The sequence below is a fragment of the Raphanus sativus genome, unplaced genomic scaffold (genome assembly GCF_000801105.2).
Source record: "Raphanus sativus cultivar WK10039 unplaced genomic scaffold, ASM80110v3 Scaffold2748, whole genome shotgun sequence".
In the NCBI taxonomy this organism is placed as follows: domain Eukaryota; kingdom Viridiplantae; phylum Streptophyta; class Magnoliopsida; order Brassicales; family Brassicaceae; genus Raphanus; species Raphanus sativus.
In genome coordinates, this window is record NW_026618056.1 from 1 (window position 1) to 14,053 (window position 14,053).

The following is a 14,053-nucleotide window of genomic DNA, read 5'->3' on the forward strand; positions in this document are numbered from 1 at the left end:
AAATGTGAATTTATGTGGATATAGCTCACTGGACTTCATGATTGAGCAGCTGGATGAGCTAAAGTACGTCATTCAGGATAGGAAGGCAGATGCCCTTGTGGTAGAAACGTTTGGAAGACGAATAGAGAAGCTATTGCAGTAAGCATTTCTACTTGTCTGTTTAACTGCATAATTCAGTTAAGCTGATATTTTTTTTGGTTTCACGAATATCCAGGGAGAAGTACATTGAACTTTGTGGACTGATAGATGATGAAAAAGTAGACTCATCGAAAGCGATGGCGGATGAGGAAAGCTCAGCAGATGAGGATACAGTGCGTAGCTTACGGGCGAGCCCACTTAATCCACGCGCTAATGATCGAACATCAATAGAAGATTTTGAAATTATAAAACCAATCAGCCGGGGTGCATTTGGAAGAGTGTTTCTTGCAAGGAAAAGGGCAACTGGTGATTTGTTCGCTATTAAGGTTGGTGTTATTACTAAACATTATTATACTCTCTCGTATGAATACGTTCTTCTTACCTGTCTATGATGGTACAGGTTTTAAAGAAGGCTGATATGATCCGTAAGAATGCTGTTGAGAGTATTTTAGCGGAGCGTAACATCCTTATCTCAATTCGTAACCCGTTCGTGGTATGTAATGTCAAACACTTTAAAATCGCTGTCATGAATAACATTTGTAAAAAACTGTGGGGCTTTCCCCTAATGCTTCTACTAAGCTGTGCAGGTCCGGTTTTTCTATTCTTTCACATGCCGTGAAAATCTTTATCTGGTCATGGAGTACTTGAATGGAGGAGATCTCTTTTCCTTGCTGAAAAATCTTGGTTGCTTGGACGAAGACATGGCCCGTATTTATATTGCAGAAGTGGTAAAAAGACCTCAAATTTGCTCGCTTTGTTATAGAAATTGTACTTGAATCAAATGCCTTTTTTCAGGTGCTTGCACTGGAGTATTTGCATTCAGTAAATATCATTCACAGAGACTTAAAGCCGGACAATTTGTTGATCAATCAGGATGGTCACATCAAGGTAAATAAATATCTATCGATTATATAATAAACCTTTGCGTTAAGCATCCAAGATTTGGTCCACATTTCTCATAAAACCTCTGTTACCTTGTGATACAGTTGACGGACTTTGGGCTTTCCAAGGTTGGTCTTATCAACAGCACAGATGACTTATCAGGTGATGCATCATTGGGAAATAGTGAGTTTTTAGCAGAAGATGGAAACACTCAACATTCACAAGACAAAGATAGCCGTAAGAAACATGCAGTTGTTGGAACACCTGATTATCTTGCACCTGAAATACTTCTTGGAATGGGTCATGGTTAGTATCTTCATAAGGGCATTTGCCTTTTTTTATATATATTATGTCATCATTAAATCTGTTCATGGACTTATATTATATCACTAACTACAGGTAAAACAGCTGATTGGTGGTCAGTAGGTGTTATTCTTTTTGAGGTTCTCGTGGGTATTCCTCCTTTCAATGCAGAAACCCCACAGGTAATATTATCAAGCTGACTTCATCAGATGTAAGAAGACATACATGATACATTATTCTAATTGGTTGTTAACGTTTCTTTCATTCATGGGTTTTCAGCAAATTTTTGAAAATATAATCAACAGAGATATACCATGGCCTAATGTGCCAGATGAGATATCTTATGAAGCATATGATCTGATCAACAAGTAAGATCTCACACTTCTGCAAATAAATCTCAGAAACTTCATCTCTTCCCGCATTCTCTGTATCTCCACGCCTTTAATCGTCATCAGAGAGAAACAAGAACATGTTGATTGTGGTAACATTGTCTGCTTATGTCCTTGTTTCAGGCTGTTAACCGAAAATCCTGTACAAAGACTAGGTGCAACAGGAGCTGGAGAGGTAAAGCTCTATTAGTTCATCCCGTAGCTAAACATTTTTTTCTTTCTTCAAAGCTAGATCAAGTCTTCTGAAAATCTACTTTTACAGGTGAAACAGCATCACTTTTTCAAAGATATTAACTGGGACACGCTTGCCAGGCAGAAGGTTGTTTCCACATTCTGATCACAAACTAAGTTAGTTCCCTGAGAAAACGAATCTCCTATACTAACTTCAGTTTTTTTGTATCCTTTGTTACAGGCTATGTTTGTACCATCAGCTGAGCCACAAGACACAAGTTATTTCATGAGCCGATATATATGGAACCCGGAAGACGAAAATGTTCATGGAGGCAGCGATTTTGATGACCTTACAGACACATGCAGCAGCAGCTCCTTCACCACACAGGAGGAAGATGTATCTCTCTCTTTTTTTTTAACTCACTTCCATATCTCTCCTTAATTTCTCGGCACGCTTGAAGAAGTTCCATAACAAATGTTTTTATGTTGTAAAAAAAAAAAAAACAGGGGGATGAGTGTGGCAGCATAGCAGAATTAGCAAATGGACCCAATCTTGCTGTGAAGTATTCCTTCAGCAATTTTTCTTTCAAGGTTAGTTTAATTCCTACGCTCTCCCTTTGGCATACCTTTGAATGCTTATTAATGGCTCTTTTGTGGTGATCAGAACCTCTCACAACTGGCTTCGATCAACTACGATCTTGTCCAGAAGAACGCTAAGGAATCAACAGAAGCTTCAAACCCATCAGCCCCTTGAACCAAAACCGAAACCAAAAAACTAGCTCTGGGCCCAGAAGTATGATGATGAATGTGTGTTGAGCATCTACGTACTTCAAGTGCTGATTGGTTTTGGTTCATCAAGCCGTTGGTTTCTTCTCTATGGGGAAAGAAAACAAAAGGTAAGAATAACTGGGAAGCATAGCGCATTAGATTAGGAAGCAAAAAGAGCTACAGAGATCTCATCCCTCAAGATTCTTCAAGATTACTACTCTCATCTCTCTCGCATATGTATACAAAAAAAAAAATAACAACTCTTTTTCGTTGTTGTTTTACATATGATAACAAAGACCCCCGTTAAACCTATTTCGAGGAATCTACTCAAGAACCAAATTAAGCAGCTGGTGAAGAAGATTGTACCAATCTTCAAAGTTTAACTTATATATTTATAACTTTTAAGATTGTAGCAAAGCTTTTTTATTTTTACTTTGAACATGTTTACTTGATGTGAAGGCTTTGTTCATTGCTTTAGTACGTACCTTCATACAAGGATGAAGTTAAAAGCTGTAGAGGCTATATAGTGACGTAAATAACGTTTATTATTAATCAGAAAATACAAAATACTAGCTCTTGATGATGTTATTCGTTATAACTTATAAGTAATTGGTCCAACAACATTAATCCACGTATGTGTATAGAATTAAGTAAAATGAACCTAAACATAACCAAGCTAGCATGTATTTTATTCTCACTCTAGTCGTCGAAACATCCAAGTTCGAAATCTTCGTATCCAAACTCTCCATACTTCAACCACAGTGATGACGATGACGAACATGATGACGTAATGTCGCCGGACAATAGCATGGTCAGCTCTCCCGCGGAGGAGCATCCTCCTCCGTCATTCTCCATTAAAAAGCTCCACGGTTGAATACTGTCACCGTCCACGTCAGCTAAGTGGTTTAGATTTCCTGCAGACGTGTCATTCTGCAAACCCACTGGTACCTCTGTCTCGTCCCGAGGGTTTCCACCGTTGACCAATGTCGTCTCCTCCTTCTCGCGGTTGACTTTCTGTTGGTCAAACGGATGATGTGTGTTTGGATCAATACCCATTCTTATGAGCTTCCTCTTTATATGAGTGTTCCAATAATTTTTTATATCGTTATCTGTTCTTCCCGGTAGTTCTGCTGCAATCTTCGACCATCTACAGTATTAAGTGTGCACACAGTATGTTGTTACTAGAATATAATATTGTACGTGAAATGTAAAACAGTCATCTACATATTTTACTAAAATATAAGTCGTACGTTGGTTAGATAAAATGAAATAAACATTTCACTAAATACGAATTTTAAGGAGAAATATTCCTCTACTTTATGTTATTCAGAAAAATAATTGACATTAGTAAATTATTTGTGATGGAAATAAAATAAAAACCTATTGCCAAGTTGCGCATGAAGATCAATGACTAGTTGAATTTCCTCTTCACTAAAAAGACCTCTCTTGAGATCTGGCCGCAGATAATTAGTCCACCGGAGACGGCAACTTTTGCCGCACCGCCTTAGCCCCGCCAGCTTTGGCACATCTCTCCAGCACCATCCACCGCTTCCTCCACGTGTCCTTAAGAAATCAACTAGTTTCCCATCTTCGTCCGCTGTCCATGGCCCCTTTCTCAATCCAACCTCATCACAACATGGTTTACGACCACCCATTACTACTCTTTAGACTTCACACGCAAAAATAAAATGTCTTTTTACCAAACTTACACTTTCTTGGTAGTTTACAAAAAAAAACTTATATTTTCTTATATTTCAAAATCATGAAAGAAACTAGGTTAGAATCATGGGCTCGGAAATGTAACATGGAAAAGGAAAGAAAAATAAACACAAAAGTGGTATAATTAAGCAAGTTTATCTCAACTAACTAACTATATATACACATACGTATGGAGTTTCTTGGCCAAGTTTTGGGGGTGTTTGAGATAAATAATTATTCAGTATATATTAGTATATTCTATATATATATATGTATGTATATTCTTGAACTGACGTATCTGACGGTGGGGTTCGATAACTCGAACCGAAATTTCGTGACCCATTGCTACAAGCATTAGAAAATTCGATGTAAACCTTTCCCGATTTAGAAACTTTGTTACAGATGACATAGCGTAATTGTTTTACCATATATCCACCTTTCATATCACTTGTTAGCTTTACGGCTCATGTTGGATTCCTCGTAAACTTTATGATAGTTAGCTAACACTTTTAATATGTGCACAATTGTTACTTAATTATTCTTGGCAATGGCCAAAACAGACATATATACATATGTATGCAGATAGTCTATTTATTATTTTCTCTTTCTCTTATTTTTCAACTCTTATATTAACTTGGCTCTTATATGTTTATCCACATTTTTTTAATATGTTTATCCACATGTTTTTAAGTAAAAAGGAAGATCACGCTACTTGCGTTTTGATCATGACAAGAAAGTGAGACTTAAAATAGAGACAAAGAACATGAGACTTCTCTTTTAAGTTTAACTGTTATTTTTTAATTGAAAAATTCTTTGTAAACAAAATTCCAATTAATGACGTATCCACACCCCTTTTGAGGAGGATACGTCTAATAGACAGTTCCGAACACGCCAGGACTGTGCTCTAGCGTCTGATGTCAACATATTGGCTGTCTGACAAAATCTAAGAGCTGGAGCTTTCTCAAAAACGAGTGATTAGAGCCAGTTTTTGTTTATATGAGGCTCAACCGTTGATATCTTCCGCTGAGGATGATCATATGAATAAGAACACTTGCTCAGGCTGTTCTCAGACTAAGACGAAGTCAGTCCAGACTCCAGGCCCGGCTAGTTAACTTGCACAAGGAAACAAGCAATGACATGTCATTAATCATTATCTATAATGCCTTTGCTAGGTTTAGTCGTACATCTTTTGTTTGAATGTGTTATGTGGAGAAGACCCTCAACAGATGCTGATTGGATATGAGAAGAACAATAACTAATAAACTACTCTTGAAATGAAAAGACGAGAAAACCGAGCTATAAGTCTATAACTTGTTATAAACTACACATCAAACTTTTACATGCTCTTTGGGAACTTTGTCTACCTTGTCTACCTATAGAACAAACAAGAGAATTAGTAGTCATGGGCTTTGACAGAGTAATCTCGGGCCTTTATCGAGTGAAGCCTTGGACTTTCTTCATTTGTTACAAACGTAAAACTATGTTCTAGAAATTTAAATATCTTGCTTCACTTTTTAACAGTGAGGTTCCCTTCGGTGCCAGACCAATATGAACGAAATTTGTTTAAAGCACAAGTTAATATAAGAAAATATACAACTAATCATCATAAACAATGCAAAAGCCGCTTATGTGGCTTATGCTAGATTGAAATCTACCATTTTTCAATGTATTTTTAGCCTTATTTATCATGTCAACTTTTTTGAAAGTTTGTTAATAAGTAAGACTTTATTACTCATAAATGAATAGGTGACACTTTTTTTCTTTTTCTAAGGATTTCCATTGAAATGTTTTCCCACTCCTTTTCTACAAACCTGTCGAGTCCACACTCTACATGAAAAAGATGTGTAAAAGGAAAAGTTATTTGATTTCCACTATTAAATACGTTAAACATAAAATAAAATATATTAATGTATGGCCTTACGCGGAGAAGGTGGTACGACTGTGTATTTGACCCAGTAATCTCTCTGGATCACGTTCATAGATCATCATCATCATCACATGCCTAAGCGAGAATTATTGTTCAGTTGTTTCATTGCATTTTATTATGCCTTATTTTCTGGGGATTTCTTATTTTCTTTCTCGTCGTGTCCTCCCCTTCCCTCAACTATTTCATACGATAGTGAAGGACCCACCCAAACCAATTATCTATTTCAACACTGCAAATGAGAATCATGAGATATTTATATTATACTACGTACTATACATGAACATGCCAACTTGGCAACTTAATTGTTCCGTACCGCACGAGAAACAACAGTGCTGTTATGTCGGTAGGTTATTACTCCCTCCGTTTCATATTAAGTGTTGTTGTAGAGATTTTTTTTCGTTGCAAAATAAGTGTCGTTTTCATATTTCAATGCAGAATTTATTAATTTTATTCTGTATTTTATTTTTCTATTGGTCGAAATACATGGGTAATGATGTTTTTGTATGAAAAATATACAAAATTTAATGATTTTTTAATCCGTGTGCACAACTCTAAAATGACACTTATTCAGAAAGAAAGAGAGGGAGTAGTAAATAGTACCATCTCAATTTAACGTGATTAACAAAATTATTATGAGATCATTGTCGTTATCAGTTAAGTTAAAAACACTTAATGTGATCATTGGGACTGGAATAGTTTTGACTTGTGAGCGTATCTGTTGTTCGATTTTGACAATGACAATGCAATTTACATTCAATATTTATTACTTTCTTGTATTATATTACGGCTTGATTGATGCAATTTCGTTAATCGCTACTGTATCTTTTTCTTCCCTTGGGTTGAATAAAACGAAAAATGTTTATCTCTACTCGCTTTTGATTATGTTTAATATAATTTGAATTGATACTTCACGTTATGATCTGGACCGACGTTGAGAGGACCCTGCCATGATTTTATGTCAAACCAATTCCAACAAATAATTGAGCCCTGCCCCTGCGTTAATATAACGTCATTTAGACGTCTGATTGGTTCTCGCGCGTCGGTGGATTGATTCGTAGATAATCTAACTTAGATTCAACCTAATTTCTATGCGATTCATATTTGTTATAAGCAACTCAGACGTCAGACCATTTGGTGACTACTAGAGAATTTATGAAAGAACAAGTAATTTGTAAGTTTTCAATAAACATCAGTTGAGCGTTTTTTTATTAATAGATTCCAACAAAGTGTATAGGTTAGAATTTTCGTTTCTAAAAGTCTAATCCACTGTTTGTTTTCCTTCTTCGCTGATTTTTTTTTCCTTAATTATATTCCACCGCGTATTACGGCCAACAGTAGAATAGAAAAAAATCTAGACAAAGTTGTACACTCTATAAATATTCAACCCCAGCTCTCTCTTCTCCACACACTCAATTCTCTCACTTCCTATCTAGCTTTCTTACAAGAAACACCAATGGCAAAACTAAACCAAACTCTCTTTCTAATCCTCTCAATCTTCTTCTTCTTCTCGCCGGCGCTCACTGCCGCCACCGCAGCCTCACGGGCTGGAGCCTCCAACAAAGCCGTGAACTTCATCCAATCCTCTTGCAAAACCACCACATACCCAGCCGTGTGCTTCCACTCCCTCTCAGCCTACGCAAACGCCATACAAACAAGCCCTAAACGCTTAGCCGAGACCGCTCTAGCCGTAACCCTGAGCCGAGCCCAATCCACCAAACTCTTCGTCTCGCGTCTGACGCGTTTCAAGGGCCTTAAGAAGCGCGAGGTCGAAGCCATCAAGGACTGCGTTGAGGAGATCAACGATACCATTGACCGTTTGACCAAGTCGGTCCAAGAGATGAAGCTATGTGGGAGTGCCAAAAATCAAGATCAGTTTGCGTTCCACATGAGTAATGCTCAGACTTGGACTAGTGCGGCTTTGACAGATGAGAACACTTGCTCCGATGGTTTCTCGGGTCGGGTCATGGATGGAAGGATCAAGAACTCGGTTCGAGCTAGAATTGTTAACGTGGGTCACGAAACTAGCAACGCCCTGTCCTTGATTAATGCATTTGCTAAGAAGTATTAATTTAAGTTTTAAGAAATATTTTGTGGCATCTCATATATAAATAATATATATAATGGTCTCCGTAAATGTAATATATATATGCCGAGTTGGTTAGATTTTTTTTTCTTATTTGGTTTGTACTATTGTCCATTTGTATTTTGAGATATAAAAGTTTAAGAAGTTGAGGATTTAGATTATTTTTTTTTACAGTTTTGAAAATATGGACAAGTTGAGATATACTCTCTTTCACACGCATTACTTTCCTTATGACAAGTTGGGCATACATCTTTTTCTTTTTCAAAAAAAAAAGTTGGCCGTACATTTTCATGTTTTAACATCGACCTTTTTCAAACAACAGAGAAGTTGAAAATAGACACATGTAATATAAGTCTGCTTAATTAGTCGATATGAATCACTGCTTTGTCGACAATTAATTGAAAATTGGGGGGGGGGGGGGGGAGGAGGAAACAATACTACTTTAGCTAAAAAAAAGCCGAGTGATTGTTTATACTTTCGGCTTGCCCACATGAATCTTTTTTTTGGTAAAATCCCATATGAATCTTCTCTCTCAAAATGTATCTTGTTGAAAACAAACCATTAACAACTATATGAAAAATATAATAATCTAATAAAAGGCTCATAAGAATAACTCAATTCTTGTCTAATAAGTTGTGTCTTATTTGATTGAAAAAAAAAGAATAACTCAATTTTGGTGATCTTTAGATATATGTTCGTATTCTTCGTTGGAACCACGTGGGTTGTCTGATGGATACTAATTTTTTCAAAAGCAGTGTGCAGAAATTTGGGGTTTGGTCCATGATTTTCGTTGTCGCTTCGATTCTTTACCATTCGTATATACACGATCATTCAAATTATAGCCATGCACCTTTCAAAAAAAAAAAATTATAGCCATGCATAAACACAATACACACATATTGTACGGATGCTGATCGACCTACGTCTCCCCCAAGAAAAATATCTCTCGACCTGAAAGCCCATGTTATAGTGTGGCCAATGCATTATTGCCTTTGCCACCCCATAATTTGACGTGGCATTGTGGCCTAATGTACAATAAAATTTATATGGCCTTTTATATAAATACCCCTGGATAAATACTAATGTGAAATAGTAATACAAAACAACACAAAAAAATCTTAAAATCATTGAACATGGCTGAATCTGTAATACAAATTGTACCAAAAAATGTAATACAAATGTGGCTCTAAAATTTAATACTCCTTCATTTTAATTTGTTTTATTTTAATATGTCATTTTAGATTTACGCACCAAAATTAAGTAAATATTTAGTTTTGCATATTTCTAAAATAAAACATTGTTATTATCTATACATCTAACCATAGTTTAACCAATAGAAATATAAATAGAAAATATTTTTAATAAATTTTACATCAGAATTCTAAAACAACATTTAAATGAATTTCTTTTACTTTAAAATGTAGACAAATTTATTTGAATTATTATACCTTTTGAAAAAAAAATTACTTGAATTAGCAAGAAGATAGGGTGATTGATTTAGTGAAATATTGTTTTTGTACAATACACACCATTTGCATCTGTGCCAGACAACTTTTTCCTTTGAAAAATCCCATACTATTATTCTTTCTAAGATGTCAGATATTTTACTTAAACAAAGTAATGATATTATGTTAGATATCATATAGTATAAACTACCAAATCGATGAATAGTATTTAATATATCAACTTATATTACATATACATATATAACATACATAATATTATAATATAAAATAGCAATATTGGATATATCGTCTACATGTAATTTTATAATCAATCTTATAATAGTATATAATATAGGAAGCCTAAGAGCTTAATTTCTTACATTAATGGGGATTATAAAGTTAGAGAATTTTATAGTATCAAACAAAATTAAGTTAACAAGCAAGAAAGTTATGAGATATATGGCACCTCAACATGGAATTGACACTACAATACAAGTTGATATTTCGAATCACGTGCTACTGCTTATAGATATTTGTGTGTGAAGACGTGTTTAGGATAAATATGGATATTTTGGGAGCAGACAATGATTTTGGGCCACATTCAGCTGCGTCTAGTACGTTACGAGGACGATTATAACCATATCTCACATTCATTGGTTTAAATGCTTTTCTGCTAAATACCATATAAAATGTAAGATTTACAAGTTGAATCTAAAGAGTTACTCACTTTGGCAAAAAGAAATAAAAAACAAGGTGGTGGGATTAGAGTTAGGAACGAATTCCTCTGATTATCTAAGCCACAAAGACATTACAATTTTTAAGTGCTTCCTCCTTTTTGCGGTGATAGTTTTACGTACCTCGCCGACACTGCACCAGAAAATGGCGGAAGTGGAAAGCGAAGTGTGGTTGTGGAGAACATTGTATCTGTTTCTAAAGGTGGAATGCAAGCCAGCTTCCTAAGCACTGTGGATGGCCATGTTGTTGATGACCTAACTACAATTAATATATTTGTTTTTTTTTTACATTCACTAAGGACGATTAGAACCTTAAATGTGGGGGGCGGGTTGCATTACGTTCACAATTTGACTTCCACGATGGCTATTAGTCTTTACTAGAGTATCATTCAAAACGATAAAACCATCGGAAATTATCAACTTGTCGACTCCAATTGCTTCTGAAAGAGACCACGAATTGGCCATGGAGAAATGATCTATTAGCCACTTAAATACATCATTCCAAATGTTATTAATGCTTAGTTAAACAAATATATTATGTTTGGCTCAAAACTGCAAATTCCTTTAAAGCCTTTCTTCAAAAAAAAAAAACTGCAAATTCCTTTATCGTTTTGAACAATAGGAAATTACCAACTTGTCGACTCCAATTGCTTCTGAAAGAGACCACGAATTGGCCATGTAGAAATGATCTATTAGCCAATTAAATACATATCATTCCAAATGTTATTAATGCTTAGTTAAACAAATATATTATGTTCGGCTCAAAACTGCAAATTCCTTATCCCAGACTCAGTGTCTTAGCCGTGTGTTGCTTTCACATGTTTTTTTTTTCCATCGAAAATATTATATAAAAGGGCCAAGCCCAACCGAGTACAAATTACAGAATAAAAAGCCCGATAAACAGCGGGCCCAAAATTACAACGAAATTGGGCCTACAGCCCAACCCAAACCACCAAAACCCTAGCGCTACGGGGAACTCGAGATGCAGCCGCGCATCAATCTAGACTGAAAAGAACAGGACACGTGTGCGTCTCTCCTACCGCGAGAGACACGCGTCACACAGGCAACACATCACCACTGTTTCTTGCTATCACCGGAGAACCGCTCCTCGGTTCACCGGACCCAACCGGAGCTCACCAACTCCAAACGTCACCACCACGAACACTTTTCCTATCTCGAGTGGCCATAATCGGAGAGCATCTATCGCCGCTGCGAGATGTCATCCACCACCGTTGACCGTCCACACTCGGGAGAAAACGCCGCATGCAAGCCCGATCAAACCATCGGAGCCCTTCATCCACCTCCATCGAGGCTACAACCATCGAAACCAAAGGAACCGAAAAGAAAATAAAAGCAAAGATTAAACCCTACAAAATTAGGCGCCGAGAGCCGGCGGCGCAAGACAGAGGAGATCTTCACACTCCGGAGACAAAAACCGACGACGGCAGAACTGCAGAAGCTTCCCCGTTGCGGAAACAGAGGCTGGCGTCGACGGAGCTGAGGGAACCTCCATCTCCCGGAAGAAGAATCGAACTAAAAGTGTCTCCACCGCACCATCGTAACTCCGCCGCCGCGTCGTAACTCCAAGAACAGAACCACCGTTTTGATGGCTGGCCAGAGCTCGGACAAGGCGGAGGCGGAAGCCGGAAGAGGTGGAGGGGAAACAACAGACTGGTGATATTTGCTGAAAGAAAAACGGACGCCGGCGGCGGCCCGGACGCTCACGCGCCGGTCGACCGCCGGATCCAACCTTTGAATTACTTTCTCTCTCTTCTCTCTCTTCTCTCTATATTTAACCACCGAGTTGCTTTCACATGTTAGATATTTCTTTTTATTTTTTCTCATTTTCCTTATAAAACATCTTCATTCATGCAATCAAATTCCCACTTGCGTATTATTTTTTCTGTTAAATGAATATCATCTAAATAATTTATCTATATATACACCTCAGTTAAATAGAAACGCTACAACAACATCATCACATTCACAATCTCATATAACTCATACTATATAAGAATGGCTGGATCTCTTAGATTTAATCATCACTTCCTCACATCTCTTCTCATTACCATTACGATAACCACGCTCAAGTCGGTCCATACAGCAACAACAACAAACACGGAGTTCGTAAAATCATCATGCAAATTCACAACATATCAAAAACTCTGTGTCACTTCACTCTCAACTCAATCCAGTCTCATCCAAACCAGCCACAAACTCATGGCTCACGCGGCTCTCAACATCACATTAGCCTCGGTTAAAGCCACATCAGCAATGATGGTGCGTCTCTCGAGTAGTCAGCTCAAGCCCAGAGAAGTCTCGGCCATGAGAGACTGCGTTGAGGAGCTAGGTGACACGTTGGCGGAGCTTAGGAAATCGATAGGTGAGATGGGTCTGTTAAGTGGCTCGAACTACGAAATCTACATGAGTGATATTCAGACTTGGGTTAGCGCGGCTCTGACCGATGAGAACACGTGCTCGGATGGTTTTGGAGGAGCTGACATGAATGGGAAAGTCAAGGATTTGGTTAGAGGGAGGATTTTGGTTATTGCTCATCTAACGAGTAATGCTTCAGCTTTGATTAATCACTTTGCTTATATTCATGGCTAGAGAGACTAATATATTTTTTAGTTTCTTTTTATCGAAAATTTCTGTTGCTTTTGTCAGTTTGTGTATATAACAAATAGTAATAGTACAATGTATCGCTCGTCTTTAAGATTCCGGAATCAATATGTACCAGAAAATATTCAATATTTTTTCTTTGCTATCCAATGTAGTTGTAGATGCATCATTTTCTTACTTTGACAACTTTCCAAAATAACTGAATAAATCTTGAGCCCAACCCATCATGTATGTCTAAAAGCCCGTTAACAAGAGATATATTCTTTTATGCATAATTTAAATAAAAATCTTATAAAACGTAATATTTTATAAATATCAATCTAGAATATATTTTTTATGAATAAAATAAAATATATAAGTATATATAATTTCTTCATCAGATTCTGCAAAGAAATAATCAAGATATATTCATTGCAATTACTATAGAGTAATCTATTACATATTAAATGATGTACAATCATTCGAACCCTTTGTTTGTTCTAATTTCTTAGTCATATGATTAGTATTTATAATTCTCATTATTATTAACCTATGAGGTGACTCTAATACCAATATTAGAAGAAAACGAAGGTTTTCTCCCTAATAATTTAGTATTAGGTGGGAACGTTGACAAGTTGTGGAGGAAACGTCTTCACAAAGTGCAAATATATTTAGCACTAAAGAATTGAGAAAATGGTCATTTAAATCATGAACTTTTTAATTTGGTCGAAAAAAGGCATGAACTTTCTTATGGACCATTTAAAGCATATACTTATTTTGATTAGTCATTTAAGGCATCAACTAAGTTCGACAAAGCCAATTTGAATACGTCGTTAATTCCATTAACATAGCTATTAGACGGGGTTAATTGCCGTTATTACCTCTGTTAAACACCAAACGATGTCGTTTTAAAA

General features: G+C 36.5%; 4 protein-coding genes across 4 annotated transcripts; 3 read left to right on the plus strand and 1 right to left on the minus strand.

Moving 5' to 3' along the window:
* Nucleotides 1-4: 4 nt before the first annotated feature.
* Nucleotides 5-3,239, plus strand: LOC130505974 (probable serine/threonine protein kinase IRE; the record flags this gene model as incomplete). The annotated part of the gene is made up of 13 exons (XM_057000575.1): nucleotides 5-138; nucleotides 215-464; nucleotides 539-631; nucleotides 726-866; nucleotides 934-1,026; nucleotides 1,125-1,326; nucleotides 1,420-1,505; nucleotides 1,603-1,691; nucleotides 1,836-1,887; nucleotides 1,975-2,031; nucleotides 2,125-2,280; nucleotides 2,391-2,474; nucleotides 2,548-3,239. Coding segments are annotated over 13 exons (1,527 nt in total), but the record flags the coding sequence as incomplete, so codon positions are not given.
* LOC108860419 (transcription factor MYB20) lies at nucleotides 3,178-4,504 on the minus strand. Its single transcript, XM_018634302.2, has 2 exons — nucleotides 4,032-4,504; nucleotides 3,178-3,798 (listed from the first exon to the last, which is right to left on the minus strand). Exons 1-2 carry the CDS (start codon nucleotides 4,304-4,306, stop codon nucleotides 3,351-3,353), a joined length of 723 nt encoding a protein of 240 aa, XP_018489804.1. The 5' UTR covers nucleotides 4,307-4,504; the 3' UTR covers nucleotides 3,178-3,350.
* A 3,240-nt stretch (nucleotides 4,505-7,744) lies between these two features.
* Nucleotides 7,745-8,511, plus strand: LOC130505976 (pectinesterase inhibitor 11-like; the record flags this gene model as incomplete). The annotated part of the gene is given in 1 exon segment (XM_057000577.1): nucleotides 7,745-8,511. A coding segment is annotated over 1 exon segment (600 nt), but the record flags the coding sequence as incomplete, so codon positions are not given.
* Nucleotides 8,512-12,438: 3,927 nt separating this feature from the next.
* On the plus strand, nucleotides 12,439-13,310 carry LOC130505975 (21 kDa protein-like). Its single transcript, XM_057000576.1, has one exon. The coding sequence runs from the start codon at nucleotides 12,555-12,557 to the stop codon at nucleotides 13,146-13,148; it is 594 nt and encodes a 197-aa protein (XP_056856556.1). The 5' UTR covers nucleotides 12,439-12,554; the 3' UTR covers nucleotides 13,149-13,310.
* The last annotated feature ends 743 nt before the right edge of the window (nucleotides 13,311-14,053 follow it).